General features: G+C 73.4%; 1 protein-coding gene across 1 annotated transcript; it reads right to left on the bottom strand.

Moving 5' to 3' along the window:
• Positions 1-1744: 1744 nt before the first annotated feature.
• Positions 1745-17736, bottom strand: TFCP2 (transcription factor CP2). Its single transcript, XM_054177353.1, has 15 exons — positions 17603-17736; positions 14834-14985; positions 13336-13412; positions 11659-11764; positions 11207-11313; positions 9922-10074; positions 9452-9562; positions 6259-6347; positions 5536-5584; positions 5080-5173; positions 4465-4555; positions 3994-4085; positions 2257-2399; positions 1894-1945; positions 1745-1782 (listed from the first exon to the last, which is right to left on the bottom strand). Exons 1-15 carry the CDS (start codon positions 17722-17724, stop codon positions 1745-1747), a joined length of 1476 nt encoding a protein of 491 aa, XP_054033328.1. The 5' UTR covers positions 17725-17736.
• Between the last annotated feature and the right edge of the window lie 1205 nt (positions 17737-18941).

Raw genomic sequence — 18941 nt, 5'->3', positions numbered from 1 at the left:
GCAGAGCCTTGGCCCCAGCCTGGGCAGTGCTGGGTGAGCAGAGCCCAGGAGGGGGCTCCTGAGCCCCTGCTGCACCACTTGGCCCCCAGCAGCACAGAGCCTGCAGGGCCCTGGGGACACTGCAGGATCCCTGCAGCAGCAGAGAGCCTGCAGGGTCCCTGCAGCAGCAGAGCCTGCAGGGTCCCTGCAGCAGCACAGAGCCTGCAGGGTCCCTGCAGCAGCACAGAGCCTGCAGGGTCCCTGCAGCAGCACAGAGCCTGCAGGGTCCCTGCAGCAGCACAGAGCCTGCAGGGTCCCTGCAGCAGCACAGAGCCTGCAGGGTCCCTGCAGCAGCACAGAGCCTGCAGGGTCCCTGCAGCAGCACAGAGCCTGCAGGGTCCCTGCAGCAGCACAGAGCCTGCAGGGTCCCTGCAGCAGCACAGAGCCTGCAGGGTCCCTGCAGCAGCAGGGCTGGAAGCCTGCTCCCAGCTCCAGGAGGGTCACAGATGTCCCCCCCCCAGCTGCCACCCCCCTCAGCACCCTTGCCCCCCTCTCCCCCCCCCCGGACACCCCGAGGGGCAGGGCAGGAGGTCCCTGCCTGGGCCTGGGCCTCCTTGCAGCCTTGTTCTGAGCTGCTCCCCCCAGGGGCAGCTGCTGCCTGCAGCCCTGCCTGGCTTGGGGCTGCAGCTGGGCTGGGGGGGGTGCAGGCAGGTGGCACCTGCTGGGCACCAGGATCCCCTCCCCTGCCCCCCAGGGCAGTTCCCCCAGCCCTGAGGCTTCACTGCTGCCCTGGAAGCCTGCATGGAGCTGCCTCTGCCCCCCCCAGCCCAGCAGCTTCCTCCTCCCCTCTGCCCCTGCTCTCTGCCTGCCCCCCCAGAGCCAGCCTGGGGCAGCCAGCAGCCTGCATCCACAGCTTCCAGCAGCTGAAGTCTTCCTCTCCCTCCCTCAGCCCCAAGGAAAGAAGCCCAGAGCCAGGCCTGGCAGCTCTCCCTTTATCCAAGGCCACTTCTGCCCCCAGGCCCTGGGGGCCTCCCCTGGCAAGGTTGGCACCGGGGCCTGGGGGGGTGCAGAGGGCAGGAGTGGAGCTCCCACCCCTGCCTGAGAGATGCCAAAGGAGAGCTGAACAAAGCCTCTGAGGAAGGCTCCTGTCAGCCCCAGCCTCCCCCAGCAGCCAGCTGAGTGCCCAGGGCTGCCTCTCCTGGGCCTCTTGAGTTCATCTCTGCCAGGCTGGCAGCAGCTGGTGCCCCCCAGGGCTGCCACAGGCAAAGTCTCCACACAGCTCCTGGGTGCCAGGGGCAAACTCCTGCCCACGAGGGGGACCTGGCAAGGGCAGCCTCAGAGCGCCAGGGGTCAGCCAGCAGGGTGGCAGCAGTGCCCCTGGGGTGGCAGCAGTGCCCCTGGGGGTGCCAGCAGTGCCCTGCAAGAAAAGACAAGGGAGAGCCCCCAGGCTGGGGCCGTCCCAGGGGTGCCCAGGGGCAGCATCCAGACCCCTGCTGGGTTTCAGAAGGGTTTGAGGTCAGCAGCAGGGCAGTGCCCCACAGGTGCCACCCTCCTGGGCGCTCTCCAGGGCTGCAGCAACCAACTCTGGCTCTTGAGAACAGGGAGGAGGCTGAGCAGGGCCCTGCAGGTGCAGCTGGGCAGCAGGAGCACTGCAGCAGCAGGAGCACTGCAGCAGGACCTCTGCAGGAGCCGTGCAGCAGGGGCACTGCAGGAACACTGCAGCAGCAGCACTGCAGCAGCACTGCAGCAGCAGCTCCTCCCTGCCCTACTTCAGCAGGATGTGGAAGCTGTCTCCGGCTTCAGCTGCAAGGGAAAGCAAAGCTCCTGAGCTGCCCTGCCCAGGGCCCTGCAGAGCCCCAGGGGGCAGGGGAGGGGCAGGGGAGGGGCAGGGGAGGGGCAGGGACCGCTCCTCACCTTTCATGGTGTCCAGGACGAAGCAGGACTCATCCTGGAAGTTCCGAATCATCTGAGAGAGGCCACAGCAGGCAGCAGCTCAGCCTGGGGCTGGGCCTGGGCCTGAGCCCAGCTGCAAGCCCCTGGGTGGGGCTGGGGCAGGGCTGGGGGGGAAGGGGAAGGGGAAGGGGAAGGGGAAGGGGAAGGGGAAGGGGAAGGGGAAGGGGAAGGGGAAGGGGAAGGGGAAGGGGAAGGGGAAGGGGAAGGGACAGCAGGGCAGGGCAGGGCAGGGCAGGGCCGGGCAGGGCCGGGCAGGGCAGGGCTGGGCAGGGCAGGGCCAGGCAGGGCCGGGCAGGGCCGGGCGGGCAGGGCCCAGGCCGGTACCTCGTCGGTGAGCAGCACGTGGATGCCGGTGGGGCCCTGCCTGTAGAGGTGGCCGATGTGCCGGCAGGAGATGCTGAAGAGCTGAGCCAGCTTCCCGGCCAGCTCCGGGGCCGTCAGCTCCTCCAGGTACAGCGCGTGGTACACTGCGGGCACGGCGGTGCAGGGCAGGCCGGGGGGGCCCTGGGCAGGCCGACCCCAGGCAGGAGCAGAGCAGGGCAGCAGCTGCCTGCCCCTGGCTGCTGCAGTCTGGGGGGGGTCAGCCGTGGCCGCCTGGCGCCTCGGGGGCCGGCGGCTGCCAGCTCAGGGCTCTGCAGCCTGCCCTGTGCCGGGCAGGGCACGCGGCGCCCCCGGCAGGCCTGGGTGGCCCTGCCCCCGGCGGGGAGCTCTGGGGTCCCATCCGGGCCCCCATGGGGCGCAGCTCCGTGCTCAGCACCACCCCCAGCCCCCTGCCCGCCCTGCCAGCCCCCTGCCTGCCAGCCCCCTGCCCGCCCTGCCAGCCCCTGCCCTGCCAGCCCCCTGCCCGCCCTGCCAGCCCCCTGCCTGCCAGCCCCCTGCCCGCCCTGCCAGCCCCCTGCCCTGCCAGCCCCCTGCCCGCCCTGCCAGCCCCCTGCCTGCCAGCCCCCTGCCTGCCCTGCCAGCCCCCTGCCCGCCCTGCCAGCCCCCTGCCCCTCCTGCCAGCCCCCTGCCCGCCCTGCCAGCCCCTGCCCTGCCAGCCCCCTGCCCGCCCTGCCAGCCCCCTGCCTGCCAGCCCCCTGCCCGCCCTGCCAGCCCCCTGCCCACCAGCCCCCTGCCCGCCCTGCCAGCCCCCTGCCTGCCAGCCCCCTGCCCACCAGCCCCCTGCCCGCCCTGCCAGCCCCTGCCCTGCCAGCCCCCTGCCTGCCAGCCCCCTGCCCTGCCAGCCCCCTGCCCGCCCTGCCAGCCCCTGCCCTGCCAGCCCCCTGCCCGCCAGCCCCCTGCCTGCCCTGCCAGCCCCCTGCCCGCCCTGCCAGCCCCCTGCCCTGCCAGCCCCCTGCCCGCCCTGCCAGCCCCTGCCCTGCCAGCCCCCTGCCCGCCCTGCCAGCCCCCTGCCCGCCAGCCCCCTGCCCGCCCTGCCAGCCCCTGCCCTGCCAGCCCCCTGCCCTGCCAGCCCCCTGCCCACCCTGCCAGCCCCCTGCCTGCCAGCCCCTGCCCTGCCAGCCCCCTGCCTGCCCTGCCAGCCCCCTGCCCGCCAGCCCCCTGCCTGCCCTGCCAGCCCCTGCCCTGCCAGCCCCCTGCCTGCCAGCCCCTGCCCTGCCAGCCCCCTGCCCGCCCTGCCAGCCCCCTGCCCGCCCTGCCAGCCCCTGCCCTGCCAGCCCCCTGCCCGCCCTGCCAGCCCCGCCTGCCAGCCCCCTGCCCGCCAGCCCCCTGCCCGCCCTGCCAGCCCCTGCCCTGCCAGCCCCCTGCCCGCCCTGCCAGCCCCCTGCCTGCCAGCCCCCTGCCCGCCCTGCCAGCCCCCTGCCCGCCAGCCCCCTGCCCGCCCTGCCAACCCCTGCCCTGCCAACCCCTGCCCTGCCAACCCCTGCCCTGCCAGCCCCCTGCCTGCCCTGCCAGCCCCCTGCCCGCCCTGCCAACCCCTGCCCTGCCAGCCCCCTGCCCGCCCTGCCAACCCCTGCCCTGCCAGCCCCCTGCCCGCCCTGCCAGCCCCCTGCCCGCCCTGCCAGCCCCTGCCCTGCCAGCCCCTGCCCTGCCAGCCCCCTGCCCACCCTGCCTGCCCCTTACCAAAGAAGCTGCTGCCCTCTGCCTCCTCCTGCTTCTGCCTCAGCTGCTGGGACTCCTGGCACACGTAGATGGTCAGCCTGGGCCTCACCACCCTGGGGCAGGGCACAGCCTCAGCCCCAGGGGCTCTGCTGGGGCCCCCCCTGGCCCTGGCACCTCCCCCCTGGGCCCTTCCCCCTGCCAGGGCCCTTCCCCCCTCCAGGCATCCTCAGAGGGAGAGGAGAAGAGGAAGAACTCAGCCCAAAGACAAACCCAACCTGCCCTGCCCCTGCCCCACCCTGCCCCGCCCCTGCCCCGCCCTGCCCTCCGCTCTGGGCAGCAGCCCCAGGGCAGCCCCAGGCAGGGCCCTGCTGAGGCTCTGGAGGCTCAGAGCTGGTTGCTGCAGCCCCCCCCCCCAGCCACCCCCCCCCACAGCCCCCTGCCCCAGCCCCACCCCACCCCCAGCCCCCCCCAGGCCTGAGCCCCCAGCCCCACCTGCCCTTGAGGGCGTTGAAGAGCCGGATGCCATCTGCGGGGCCGCAGATCTGGATCACATCCTCCCTGCTCAGCCTCAGCAGGTCTGCTCCTGGGGGGGGAGGGGAGAGGCTCCCAGAATGCAGCCCAGAGAGCCAGGGGCTGGGGGGGAGGCTCTGGGCAGCAGCACCCTGCTGGCTCCCCCCCGCCCCCCCCCCCCCCAGAGCCTCTGCCCCTGCTCCCCAGGGCGCCCTGCAGGGCTCTGCTCCTCCCCAGGGCAGCAGCAGCCAGCAGGGAGCTGCTCAGGCACTGCCCTGCCCCGGCCCCCCCCAGCTGCATCTCGGCCTGGGGGCTGCTGGGGGGCACTGGGAATGGACCCAGCCCAGCCCCACAGCCCCCAGGGCCCAGCTGAGAGCCCCCAGAGCCCCAAGGGCCCCCAGGGCCCAGCCCAGCCCCCAGGGACTGCAGGACAAACCCCAGGACCTTAACCTTCCCCCAGCATCTCTGCCTGCAGGGACAGGAGGGGGCAGGGGCAGGCAGGGGCAAGGGTCAGGCAGGGCCAAGGGGCAGGCAGGGGCAGGCAGGGGTCAGGGTCAGGCAGGGGTCAGGGTCAGGCAGAGTTTGCCCCCAGCCCACCTGAGAAGTTCCTGAGCAGCCGAGAGAAGGCTGAGAAGCGATGGTGGTGCAGCCACTGCTGAGCCTCCTGGGGGCTGCTGGTGGGCAGCAGGTGCTGGGCAGGGGGAGAGCAGGGGGGGCCTGGGCTGAGGGCCAGCACAGCCCCCAGGCAGCCAGGCTGAGCCCAGCTGAGGGAGGAAGGCAGCAGGGGGAGAGGGAGGGAGGAGGAAGGCAGCAGGGGGAGAGGGAGGGAGGAGGAAGGCAGCAGGAGGAAGAGGAGGGAGGAGGAAGGCAGCAGGAGGAAGAGGAGGGAGGAGGAAGGCAGCAGGGGGAGAGGGAGGGAGGCAGCAGGGGGAGAGGCAGAGGGAGGAAGAAGGCAGCAGGGGGAGAGAGAACTCTCTAGGGATGGCAAACTGGCACTGCCAGCACAGTGCCACAGCTCCCTGCCCAGGGCCCCAGCTCTGGGCTGTGCCTTACCTCTGCCATGGGGGGCGGTGGCTCAGGCTGGTGGTTTGGAGACCCATTGCTGGGCAGGGCACAGGAGAGCAGGGCACAGGGCACAGGAGAGCAGGGCAGAGGGCACAGGAGAGCAGGGCACAGGGCACAGGGCACAGGAGAGCAGGGCAGAGGGCACAGGAGAGCAGGGCACAGGGCACAGGAGAGCAGGGCAGAGGGCACAGGGCAGAGGGCACAGGGTTAGCTCCTGGCAGGCAGCAGCTGCCACCCCCAGCCCCAGCCCTGTGCCCACAGGCAGTGCCAGGCAGCAGGGTTGGGTGGCAGGCTCCTGGAGCTGTGCTGCAGCCTCCAGCCCTGGCAGCTTCCTCCCCCCAACCCCCCTCCCCATGCCCCCCACCTCCCTCCCCATCCCCCCCCTCATCCCCCCCCCTTCTCCCCCACCTTCTGCCCCTGCTGCCCCCCTCCCCCTCTCCATCCCCCCTCACCCTCACCCTACCCCCTCCCCCCTCCTCCCCCCAGCCTCCCCCTTTCCCCCTCCTCACCACCCCTCCCTTCCCTTCCCCCCCCTTTACCCCCCCATTCCCCTCCCCTCCCCCACCTCCCCCTTCCCTCCACCACCCCCCCCAGTAGCTTCCCCCCTGCCCTTCCTCCCTCCCCCCTGCCCCGAGGCTTCCACACCATGCAGCAGCACCTCCCCCCCGAGCAGGCAGGGGGGCGGGGGGGGCAGCAGTGCCCCTGGCTCACCCTTCCCCCAGTGAGAAGCTGCTGTGGGAGCTGCTGAAGCCTGGGGATGGAGAGCTGCTGACATAGCTGATGTCAGGCCAGGGAGAGCACTGCAGGGGGGCACAGAGCTGACCCCTGGCCAGGGAGAGCACTGCAGGGGGGCACAGAGCTGACCCCTGGCCAGGGAGGGCACTGCAGGGGGGCACAGAGCTGACCCCTGGCCAGGGAGGGCACTGCAGGGGGGCACAGAGCTGACCCCTGGCCAGGGAGGGCACTGCAGGGGGGCACAGAGCTGACCCCTGGCCAGGGAGGGCACTGCCAGGGGGGCACAGAGCTGACCCCTGGCCAGGGAGGGCACTGCAGGGGGGCACAGAGCTGACCCCTGGCCAGGGAGAGCACTGCAGGGGGGCACAGAGCTGACCCCTGGCCAGGGAGGGCACTGCAGGGGGGCACAGAGCTGACCCCTGGCCAGGGAGGGCACTGCAGGGGGGCAGAGAGCTGACCCCTGGCCAGGGAGGGCACTGCAGGGGGGCACAGAGCTGACCCCTGGCCAGGGAGGGCACTGCCAGGGGGGCACAGAGCTGACCCCTGGCCAGGGAGGGCACTGCCAGGGGGCAGAGAGCTGACCCCTGGCCAGGGAGGGCACTGCCAGGGGGGCACAGAGCTGACCCCTGGCCAGGGAGGGCACTGCAGGGGGGCACAGAGCTGACCCCTGGCTAGGGAGGGCACTGCCAGGGGGGCACAGAGCTGACCCCTGGCCAGGGAGGGCACTGCAGTGGGGCACAGAGCTGACCCCTGGCCAGGGAGAGCACTGCAGGGGGGCACAGAGCTGACCCCTGGCCAGGGAGAGCACTGCAGGGGGGCACAGAGCTGACCCCTGGCCAGGGAGGGCACTGCCAGGGGGGCAGAGAGCTGACCCCTGGCTAGGGAGGGCACTGCCAGGGGGCAGAGAGCTCCAAGGCTCTGCCCTGGGCAGCACTGCCCAGCAGTGCCAGCTGCTGCCTGCCCCAGAGCAGGGCAGAGGGCTCAGGGCAGCCAGGCCAAGGCCCTGGGGGGGCTCTCAGTGCTGCCCTGGGTGGATTCTGCAGCCCCCAAGGTGCAGCCACAGAGGATCCCAAGGCCTGGGGCTGGGCTGGCACCCCCCAGGCTGGGCACCCCCCAGGCTGGGCACCCCTGGGCAGCAGGCTGAGCCCAAGCTGGGCACTGAGTGCCCCCCAACAGCCCCCCCCCCCCCCAGCCCAATGCTCTCAGCCCCCTGGCTGCAGCTCTGCCCCAGCCCCTCCCTGCCCTCCGCTGCCAGCCCAGGGCCCTGCTGCAGCTCAGCCAAAGCTGCTTCTGACCCCCCCAGGGCTGGAGGCTGCAGCTCTGCCCTGGGCACCCCCCAAGGCCTTCCTCAAGGCCATCCTGAGCCCCTCTGGGGCAGCCTGAGGCCTTCTCCTCCTGTCCTGGCCCCAGAGCCCAACCCCCCCTGGCTCCAGGCTCCTCTCAGGCACTGGCAGGGAGCCAGGAGGTCTCCCCTCAGCCTCCTCTCCTCCAGCCTCAGCCCCCCCAGCTCCCTCAGCTGCTCCTCCCCAGCCCTCTCCCCCAGCCCCCTCCCCAGCTCCCTTGCCCTTCCCTGGCCCTGCTGCAGCCCTCCAAGTCCTCCTGGCCCTGAGGAGCCCAAGGCTGCCCCCAGGCTGCCAGCTGTGCCCCCCCAGTGCCCAGCCCAGGGGCAGCATCCCTGCCCTGCTGCTGCTGCCCACAGCACTGCTGCTGCAGCCCAGGCTGCTGGTGGCCTCCTTGCCCCCCTGGGCCCCCCCTGGCTCCTCTCCAGCTGCTGACACCAACACCCCCCCAGGGCAGCTCCCAGCCCCTCTGCCCCCAGCCTGGAGCCCTCCTGGGGTGGCTGTGAGCCAGGGGCAGGCCCCAGCCCTCGCTGCCCTCCTGCCCTTGGCCTCAGCCATGGCTGCAGCCTGGCCTGGGCCCTCTGCAGAGCCTGCAGCCCCCAGCAGCTCAGCTGCCCCCCAGCTCAGTCCCATCCCAGCTCTGGCCACAGCCAGCTGATGCCTTTGGACTCACAGAGCTGTGGGCAGGAGCCTCAAGCTCAGGGGGGAGGCAGCCAGGGCCTTTGGCCAGCTCCCAGCCTCAGGGGGAGATAAAAACCTTCCATGAGGGTCAGCAATGAACTCTGGGACCCCCAGCACAGGGAGGGGACTCTGCCCTCTGCTCTGCCCTCCCCTGCAGCACTGCCCCCAGCCCTGGGACCCCCAGCACAGGGAGGAGCTGCAGCTGCTGGGGAGGCTCCAGAGGAGGCCACAGAGAGAAGCAGAGGCTGCAGAGCCTCCCCTGTGGGGCCAGGCTGGGAGGGTTGGGGCTGTGCAGCCTGCAGAGGAGAAGGCTGCAGGGAGAGCTCAGAGCAGCTGCCAGGGCCTGAAGAGGCTCCAGGGGAGCTGGGGAGGGAGCTGGGACCAGGGCTGGGGGTGGCAGGGTGAGGGAGGATGGATTGGAGCTGGGAGAGGAGAGGTTGAGAGGGGAGAGGAGGAAGAAATCCTTGAGAGGGAGGCTGGGGAGAGCCTGGCTCAGGCTGCCCAGGGAGGCTGTGGCTGCCTGGAGGTGCTGAGGGCCAGGCTGGATGAGGCCCTGGAGCAGCCTGGGCTGGGGGGAGGGGTCCCTGGGCATGGCAGGGGCTGGAGCTGGCTGAGCTCTGAGCTCTGAGCTCCCTTCCCCCCCAAGCCCTTCTCCAGCTCTCCTCAGCACCTCTCCTGTGCTCCCAAACTCCTCAGCTCCTTCCCCCTGGCAGCTGCTAACAGCTGGGGGCAAAGGCTCTGTGCCCCTGGGCAGGGGCTGGCAGCAGGGTGCCCACCTCAGTGAGGATGGTGGTCTCATAGGAGGGTTGGTACTGTGCCCCTGGGCAGGGGCTGGCAGCAGGGTGCCCACCTCAGTGAGGATGGTGGTCTCATAGGAGGGTTGGTACTGTGCCCCCGGGCAGGGGCTGGCAGCAGGGTGCCCACCTCAGTGAGGATGGTGGTCTCATAGGAGGGTTGGTACTGTGCCCCTGGGCAGGGGCTGGCAGCAGGGTGCCCACCTCAGTGAGGATGGTGGTCTCATAGGAGGGTTGGTACTGTGCCCCCTGGGCAGGGGCTGGCAGCAGGGTGCCCACCTCAGTGAGGATGGTGGTCTCATAGGAGGGTTGGTACTGTGCCCCCTGGGCAGGGGCTGGCAGCAGGGTGCCCACCTCAGTGAGGATGGTGGTCTCATAGGAGGGTTGGTACTTCTCCTTCTCGTGGGGAGTTCTCTTCTCCATCTTCTCTCTGTCTGTCTTCTGCTTCCTGTCAGCTCCCTTGGGCTGCAGGGAGAAGGCACAGTGAGAGCAGCAGGGGGGACAGGGCAGGGGGGGGACAGGGCAGGGGGGACAGGGCAGGGGGGGGGAGAGGAGGAAGCGGGGGGGGAAGAGGAGGAGGAAGCGGGGGGGAAGAGGAGGAGGAAGCGGGGGGGGAAGAAGAGGAGGAAGCGGGGGGGGAAGAAGAGGAGGAAGCGGGGGGGGAAGAAGAGGAGGAAGCGGGGGGGGGAAGAGGAGGAGGAAGCGGGGGGGGAAGAGGAGGAGGAAGCGGGGGGGGAGCGGAGGAGGAAGCGGGGGGGGAAGAGGAGGAGGAAGCGGGGGGGGGAGCGGAGGGGTCAGAGGTGCCTCAGGGCCCCGGGGGGTACCTTGAAGACCTTGATCTGGCAGCTGGCGGAGTGCAGGTGCTCGGCGTAGTGGCCGCCGGCGCTCTGCCGGAAGGTGTCGATCTGCACGCGGAAGGGCACGCCCTTCTCGCCGCCGTGCTTGCGCGGCGTGAACTCCGTGCTGATGCAGTGCACCTGCCGCAGGCCCCGCCTCAGCGCCGCGCCCGGACCCCGCCCCGGCCGCCACGCCCGCCTCGGCGCCACGCCCGGCCCCTAGACCCGCCTCAGCGCTGCGCCCGGCCCCCGCCCCGGCCCCCAGACCCGCCTCAGCGCCGCGCCCGGACCCCGCCCCGGCCCCCACACCCACCTCGGCGCCATGCCCGGACCCCGCCCCGGCCCCCAGACCTGCCTCAGCGCCGCGTCCGGACCCCACCCCGGCCCCCACACCCGCCTCAGCACCGCGCCCGGACCCCGCCCCGGCCCCCACACCCGCCTCGGAGCCGCGCCTGGACCCCGACCCCACACCCACCTCGGCGCCACGCCCGGACCCCGCCCCAGCCCCACACCCGCCTGGGCGCCGCGCCCGGACCCCACCCTGGACCCCACACCCACCTCAGCACCGCGCCCGGACCCCGCCCCGGCCCCCACACCTGCCTCGGCACTGCGCCTGGCCCCCAGACCCACCTCAGTGCCGCACCCGGCCCCCAGACCCGCCTCAGCGCTGCGCCTGGACCCCGACCCCGGCCCCCACACCCGCCTCGGTGCCGCACCCAGACCCCGCCCCGGCCCCCAGACCCCAGACCCGCCTCAGCGCCGCGCCCCGGACCCCGACCCCAGATCCCAGACCAGCCTCGGCACTGCGCCCCAACCTGCCTCAGCGCCGCGCCCCGACCGCAGAGCCCCCGGACCCGCCTCAGCGCCACGCCCCGACCGCGGAGCCCCCAGACCTGCCTCGGTGCCACGCCCTGACCCGCCTCAGCGCCGCACCCTGACTGCAGAGCCCCCGGACCCGCCTCAGTGCCCACACCCCAACCCCAGACCCCAGACCCACCTCAGCGCCTGCACCCCGCGCCGCACAGCCCCCGGACCCCTGACCCACGGAGCCCCCAGACCCGCCTCAGGACCCGGACCCCAGACCCACCTCAGCACCCGGACCCCACACCTGCCGCAGCCGACGCAGCCCCCAGGCCCACGGCAGTCCCCGCAGCCCCCACACCCACAGCACCCCCGGACCCGCCGCAGCCCCCAGACCCGCCTCAGTCACTCCTGGGCACCCCCAGCAGCAGCCTCCCCTTCCCCTCCCCTCCCTCTCTCCCTTCCCTCTCACCTGGATGAAGACAGAAGTCCTCTTGGAGGGGTCCCAGAGGAACTCCACTGTGTTGAGCTGGGTGGGGTTGGCTCGGGGGTCGATGATGCCCACGGACATGGGGATGTCTGCAGGGGCCACAGGGAGACCCTCAGCTGGGGAGGGGAAGGAGGGGAGGGGGGAAGGGAGGGGAGAGGGGAAGGAAGGGGGGGGAGAGGGGAAGGAAGGGGGGGGGGAAGGGGAGGGGAGGGGGGAAGGGGAGGGGAGGGGGGAGAAGGGGAGGGGAGGAGGAAGGGAAGATTCCCAGGGCTTCCATGGAAAGACCAAGCACAGGCTGGCAGTAACCAGAGCTGGCACAGGGCAGTGGGAAGCCCCCTGGAGGGGCCTCAGCCCCCCACCCCGGCCCAGCCCTGCCCCTCCCTGGCCCTGCCCTCCCCCCCTCGCCCCAGCCCCCCCCCCCCCCCCCCACTCACCGATGTCGAGGATCCTGTCCCCGGGGCGGCTCCAGCGCCAGCCCTCCAGCTGCTGGTGCTCAGTGTACTGCAGCCGCCGGTCGTGGAACACCACCCGGAAGATGCTCTGCGGGGGCAGGGCAGGGCCTGGCACGCGCCCGGGGGAGGGCGGGGCCAGACCCCCGGTGGGGAGGGGGCCGGGAAGAAGCCAGAGCGGTGCAGGAGCCCTGGGAGAGCCGGGGGGGGGCTGCGGCCCCTGCGGGGGGCTGCCCGGCACCGAGAGCCTCGGACGGAGCCCTGGGCCCCAGCGGGATGGCAGCAGAACACCCCCCGCCCCCCAGCGCCCCCCCAGCACCAACCCCCCCAGCACCACCCCACCCCCCAGCACCAACCCCCCCCAGCACCAACCCCCCCCCCAGCACCAACCCCCCGAGCACCAACCCCCCCAGCACCAACGCCCCCCCCAGCACCAACCCCCCGAGCACCACCCCACCCCCCAGCACCAACCCCCCCAGCACCAACCCCCCCCCCAGCACCAACCCCCCGAGCACCAACCCCCCCAGCACCACCCCACCCCCCAGCACCAACCCCCCCCAGCACCAACCCCCCCAGCACCACCCCACCCCCCAGCACCAACCCCCCCCAGCACCAACCCCCCCCCCCAGCACCAACCCCCCGAGCACCAACCCCCCCCAGCACCACCCCACCCCCCAGCACCAACCCCCCCCCAGCACCAACCCCCCCAGCACCACCCCACCCCCCAGCACCAACCCCCCCAGCACCAACCCCCCCCCCCAGCACCAACCCCCCGAGCACCAACCCCCCCAGCACCACCCCACCCCCCAGCACCAACCCCCCCAGCACCACCCCACCCCCCAGCACCAACTCCCCCAGCACCAACCCCCCCCAGCACCACCCCACCCCCCAGCACCAACCCCCCCCAGCACCAACCCCCCCAGCACCAACCCCCCCAGCACCACCCCACCCCCCAGCACCAACCCCCCCAGCACCACCCCACCCCCCAGCACCAACCCCCCCCAGCACCAACCCCCCCCAGCACCAACCCCCCCCAGCACCAACCCCCGCAGCACCAACCCCCCCAGCACCACCCCACCCCCCAGCACCAACCCCCCCCAGCACCAACCCCCCCAGCACCACCCCACCCCCCAGCACCAACCCCCCCAGCACCAACCCCCCCAGCACCAACCCCCCCAGCACCACCCCACCCCCCAGCACCAACCCCCCCAGCACCAACCCCCCCAGCACCACCCCACCCCCCAGCACCAACCCCCCCCAGCACCACCCCACCCCCCAGCACCAACCCCCCCAGCACCAACCCCCCCAGCACCACCCCACCCCCCAGCACCACCCCCGCCCCCCAGCGCCCCCCCAGCACCAACCCCCCCCAGCACCCACCCCCCCGCCCCCCCAGCACCCCCCGCCCCCCCAGCACCCCCTCACTAGCCCCCAGCACCCTCCCCCCAGTACCCCAGACCCTCACCCACACCAGCACACCCTGCCCCATCACCCCCCCCTCACCATCCCCCCAGCACCAACACCCCCCCCAAGCACAGCCCCCCCCGGCTGCCAGAGCCATCCCCGCTCAGGGTGCCCCAAGCCCAGGCCGGGCAGTGCCAGCCCAGCCCTGCTGCCCGGGAGGCCCCCGCGGGCCCCTGGCGCCCCCTGGCGGCCGCTGACCTTCACCAGCTTCCCATTGAGCTCCGGCAGCTCTCCCAGCTTCCGGTTGTCCAGCATCCGGATCTCGTACGACTGCCCTGGGGGCACAGGGCTCTGCCACCGGGGGGGCACTGCCACCGGGGGGGCACTGCCACCGGGGGGGCACGGGGCTCTGCCACCGGGGGGGCACTGCCACCGGGGGGGCACAGGGCTCTGCCACCGGGGGGGCACTGCCACCGGGGGGGCACTGCCACCGGGGGGGCACATGGCTCTGCCACCGGGGGGGCACTGCCACCGGGGGGGCACATGGCTCTGCCACCGGGGGGGCACTGCCACTGGGGGGGCACATGGCTCTGCCACCGGGGGGGCACTGCCACCGGGGGGGCACGGGGCACTGCCACCGGGGGGGCACTGCCACCGGGGGGGCACGGGGCACTGCCACCGGGGGGGCACTGCCACCGGGGGGGCACTGCCACCGGGGGGGCACGGGGCACTGCCACCGGGGGGGCACTGCCACCGGGGGGGCACTGCCACCGGGGGGGCACGGGGCACTGCCACCGGGGGGGCACTGCCACCGGGGGGGCACTGCCACCGGGGGGGCTCTGCCACCGGGGGGGCACAGGGCTCTGCCACCGGGGGGGCCCAGGGCTCTGCCACCGGGGGGGCACTGCCACCGGGGGGGCACTGCCACCGGGGGGGCACGGGGCACTGCCACCGGGGGGGCTCTGCCACCGGGGGGGCACTGCCACCGGGGGGGCACATGGCACTGCCACCGGGGGGGCACTGCCACCGGGGGGGCACAGGGCTCTGCCACCGGGGGGGCACAGGGCTCTGCCACCGGGGGGGCACTGCCACCGGGGGGGCACTGCCACCGGGGGGGCACGGGGCACTGCCACCGGGGGGGCACTGCCACCGGGGGGGCACAGGGCTCTGCCACCGGGCATGCCCCCCGTGCTGCCAGCCTTGCCCCCCTGCCAGCCTCTGCCCTGCCTCTCTGCAGCCCCCCTGCCCTCTGCTCCCAGCGCTGCCCCCCTGCCGGTCCTACCCTCTCCCCAACATCCTCCTCCACTCCCCAACCTCCTGCCCCCATCTTCCTCCTCCTCCCAACCTCTTCCTCTCCAACCTTCTCCTTCCCCCCAACCTCTTCCTCCCTCCCTCCCCCAACCTCCTCCTCCCCAACCTCCTCCTCCCCTTGTCTCCCCAACCTTCTCTTCCTCCCCATCCTCCTCCTCTCCCCACCCTCCTCCTCCTCCTTCCCAACCTCCTCCCCATCCTCCCCCCCATCCTTCTCCTCCTTCCCTCTCCATCCTCCTCCTCTCACCATATCCTCCTCCTCACCATATCCTCCTCCCCCTCTCCCCATCCTCCTCCTCCCCCCCCAGGGAGCAGCTTCCCCTTGCTGCCGGCTCCGCGGCGCTCCCAGGGCTGCACCGCTCGGGGGGGGGGTGGGGGTGGGAAGGCTCCACAGGCAGGGTGCCAGGGCCCGGGGGGGGCTGCAGGGCCCGGGGGCTGCCCTCACCCTGGTTGAGATAGGTGAGGGTCTCCTCGTGCAGCTTGACGGCCGGGGAGGTGGCAGCGCAGAGCACGTACTGGAAGGGCAGCAGCTTGGCCTCGGGCTCGGCCGGCAGCGAGGCCTCCTCCTGCTTGAAGATGGGCAGGGCCAGCACATCGCTGCAGGGGGGAGGGGCGGGGGTCACCCAGAGCCCCCAGACCCACCCTGGGCGCCCCCGGACGGACACCGCCCCGGGCCTGACCCCCCCAGGGATGGAGACTGCCCCAGGTCTGACCCACAGCCCCCAGGGGAGAGCCAGGGGGGCTGGGACCCCCCCCCAGGGATGGAGACTGCCCACAGCCCCCAGGGGAGAGCCAGGGGGGGGCTGGGACCCCCCCCAGGGATGGAGACTGCCCACAGCCCCCAGGGGAGAGCCAGGGGGGCTGGGACCCCCCCCCCAGGGGTGGAGACTGCCCACAGCCCCCAGGGGAGAGCCGGGGGGGGGCTGGGATCCCCCCCAGGGATGGAGACTGCCCACAGCCCCCAGGGGAGAGCCAGGGGGGGTTGGGGACTCCACCAGCACCTCCCTGGGCAGCCTGGGCCAGGCCTGGGCACCCCCCAAGAGCTTCCTCAAGGCCATCCTGAGCCTGCCCTGGGGCAGCCTGAGGCCACCTCCTCTGGTCCTGGCCCCAGAGCCCAACCCCCCCTGGCTCCAGGCTCCTCTCAGGCACTGGCAGGGAGCCAGGAGGTCTCCCCTCAGCCTCCTCTCCTCCAGCCTCAGCCCCCCCAGCTCCCTCAGCTGCTCCTCCCCCCCCAGCCCCTTCCCCAGCCCCCTCCCCAGCTCCCTTGCCCTTCCCTGGCCCTGCTGCAGCCCTCCAAGTCCTCCTGGCCCTGAGGAGCCCAAGGCTGCCCCCAGGCTGCCAGCTGTGCCCCCCCAGTGCCCAGCCCAGGGGCAGCATCCCTGCCCTGCTGCTGCTGCCCACAGCACTGCTGCTGCAGCCCAGGCTGCTGGTGGCCTCCTTGCCCCCCCAGGGCCCCCCCTGGCTCCTCTCCAGCTGCTGACACCAACCCCCCCCCAGGGCAGCTCCCAGCCCCTCTGCCCCCAGCCTGGAGCCCTCCTGGGGTGGCTGTGAGCCAGGGGCAGCCCCCAGCCCTCGGTGCCCTCCCAGCCCTGCTGCCCCCCCAGGGGCTGTGCCAGGCCCCAGCAGCAGAGGATGGAGGCTGGGGGAGGGCAGGGTCCTGGTGGCTGCTTCCCAGCCTGGCTCACTGCAAGCCCCCAGCCCCTGGCTGGCTCTCACCTGGGGCCACCTCCAGCCTCACAGAGCTCACCTGGGGCCAATCCACCCTCGGGGGGTGGGGGAAGGGCATCCCCTGGCTCCTGCAGTGCTGCAGCTCAGCTCAACCCTCCCAGGGACCCTTCTCCACCCTCCCCCTGCATGCCCTCAGCCCTGGGCGGGGAGGGGATCCATCTTGCCCCCTCCCTCCTCACTGCCACCAGAGAAGATCCCAGGATGAGGAGGAGCAGAAGCAAAGCCCTGTGTGAGCCAGGGGGGTCCCCACCCCACCCTGCAACCAAGGCCACCAGGCCTGCACAGGCCCCAGGTGGAGCCAAGGGGCAGGGAAGCAGCCTCAGTGGTCCCCCCCCCGCCCCCCAGCTCCTCTCCCCTGCTGCAACTGAAAGCACCCAAAGAGTCCTGAGCAGAGCTCTGCCCCAGAGGCTTGGGCCAGGGGCAGGGCAGGAGAGCTGAGGCTGTGCAGCCTGGGGAGGAGAGAGGAAGAGCAGCACAGGGAGGGGACTCTGCCCTCAGCTCTGCCCTCCCCTGCAGCACTGCCCCCAGCCCTGGGACCCCCAGCACAGGGAGGAGCTGCAGCTGCTGGGGAGGCTCCAGAGGAGGCCACAGAGAGGAGCAGAGGCTGCAGAGCCTCCCCTGTGGGGCCAGGCTGGGAGGGTTGGGGCTGTGCAGCCTGCAGAGGAGAAGGCTGCAGGGAGAGCTCAGAGCAGCTGCCAGCAGCTGCAGAGGCTCCAGGGGAGCTGGGGAGGGAGCTGGGACCAGGGCTGGGGGTGGCAGGGTGAGGGAGGATGGATTGGAGCTGGGAGAGGAGAGGTTGAGAGGGGAGAGGAGGAAGAAATCCTTGAGAGGGAGGCTGGGGAGAGCCTGGCACAGGCTGCCCAGGGAGGCTGTGGCTGCCTGGGGGTGCTGAGGGCCAGGCTGGATGAGGCCCTGGAGCAGCCTGGGGCTGGTGGGAGGGGTCCCTGGGCAGGGCAGGGGCTGGAGCTGGCTGAGCCCTGAGCTCCCTCCCAGCCCAACCCCTTCCAAAGCCACTGCTGGGGGGGTCAGAGCCTTGCAGCAGGCTGTGCCCCCCCTGGGCCATGCCCAGCTCGAGCACTCAGCACCACGAGGTCCTGCCCCGGGGGGGTGTCAGACCTCGGGGGGGTCCTGCTGCGGCTCCAGCTCTGACCCAACCCCTCCCTTGCTGCCGCTGCTCCTCTGGGAGGGGGTTAAGGAGGGCATGGAGCCCGCAGCCAGCAGCCCCGGGACCACCTCCCGGGACCACCTCCCGGGACCACCTCCTCCTCCTCCCAGCCGCCTGGGACCCAGCCTGGGCGACCACCCAGCCCCAGCCCCCCCTGAGGATCCCCAGCCCCCCCCCCGCCGTGGCCGAGGGCTCCGCGGCCGCCAGCACGGTCCGGGGCTGACGGCGCCGGGAGCCATCCCCGACGTGACACCGAGACCGCCCCCGGAGCCGCCCCCGGCCCCGCTCTTGGAGCCCCCCCCCGAGCCCCCCGGCACCTACCTCATGCTGTAGGCTCCGGCGCCCAGCTCCTGGCCGATGCCCGAGAGGCTGGCGTCGAAGTCCTGCACCAGCCCGGACTCGATCACTTCGTCAGCCAGAGGCAGCTTCAGCGCCCAGGCCATGCCGGCGCTGCGGGCGGGGGGCGGCGGCGCCCCCCCAGCGGGCGCCCCCCCAGCGGGCGCCCCCCCAGCGAGCGCCCCGGCTCAGCGCGGAGCCCCCCCCGCGCCCCGCATGGGGGCTCCCCGGGACCCCTCTGCGGACCCCCCCCCCCAGGCCCTACCCCGAAGCCTGCAGACTCCCTGCGAGGGATTCGCGCCCCCCGCCCCCGGGACCCCTAACCCCCCCCCGGCCCCCTCCGAGTGCCTGCGCCGCCGCCCCCCCCCCCCCCCCGAGGGGCTGCACCCCCCGGCGGGCCCCCGCGAGCTCCCCGCCACAAGGACCCCGCAGGCCCCGCGGCGACCCCCAGGGACCCCCCCTACAGCTACCCCCAGCCTGCGCCCCCCAGGGGCTGCCCCCTCCGGGGATCCCCTCGGCTCTACCGCCCTGGCCCCACGCCCCGCCCCCCTCCTCGGCTTCTAAAGGCCAAGCCCCCTGCAGGTGCTGCCCGCGGGTCCCCCCCGCCACGGCCCTGGCGCCCCCCCAGGAGCCGCCCCCCCGAGAGGCCTCCCCGCGGCGCTGCGCCGCAGCCGCCCCAAGCCCAGCCGGGCCCCGGGCCGCGGCCCCGCAAGATGGAGGCGGCGGCGCCGCGCACCAGCCGGCCCCGCCCCCTCCCGCCAGGCCCGGCCAATGGGAGACGCGCGCCTCCGGGCGGGGGCGGAGGGGGGAGGGACGCACAGCGGGCGGCAGCCAATGGGAAACTCGTCCCGAGCTCGCCGCGCGGCGATTGGCCGACTCTTAGCGGGGCGGGGCGCGCGGGCCCGAGCGGCTCCTCCCGCTGGCCGTGGGTTCGAGTCCCGGTCCCGCCTCATGCCTGCGCTGAGCTGCGCGGAGCTCTGTCCCACCCTCGGAGCCGCTTCCCCCAGAGCGCCGGTGGGGAGCCGCGGCTGGGTGCCTAGAGCAGCCCTCCCGCCGCGTCCCCTCAGATGGGGGCGGGGACAGTCCCCCAAGGGACTGGGCAGGGTCAGCAGGGACACCTCCCCCCCCCGCCCCCATCCCTCCCCCCTGGGAAAAAATGGGGAAAAGGCAAAGAAAAAAGAAAAATACTGTTTATTTCACACCACTACAGCAAGTGCATCAGAACGCCGGCACCCGGCAAGCCCTCCCCGGCTCCTCCAAGCCCCCTGCCCCCCCAGCCGCCGCTTCGCCCCCGTGGCTCCCCGGCTGAGGGATAGAGCCCCCC

This window comes from Dryobates pubescens, chromosome 40 (genome assembly GCF_014839835.1).
Source record: "Dryobates pubescens isolate bDryPub1 chromosome 40, bDryPub1.pri, whole genome shotgun sequence".
NCBI classification, from domain to species: domain Eukaryota; kingdom Metazoa; phylum Chordata; class Aves; order Piciformes; family Picidae; genus Dryobates; species Dryobates pubescens.
This window is presented reverse-complemented; position numbering and strand designations above follow the sequence as displayed.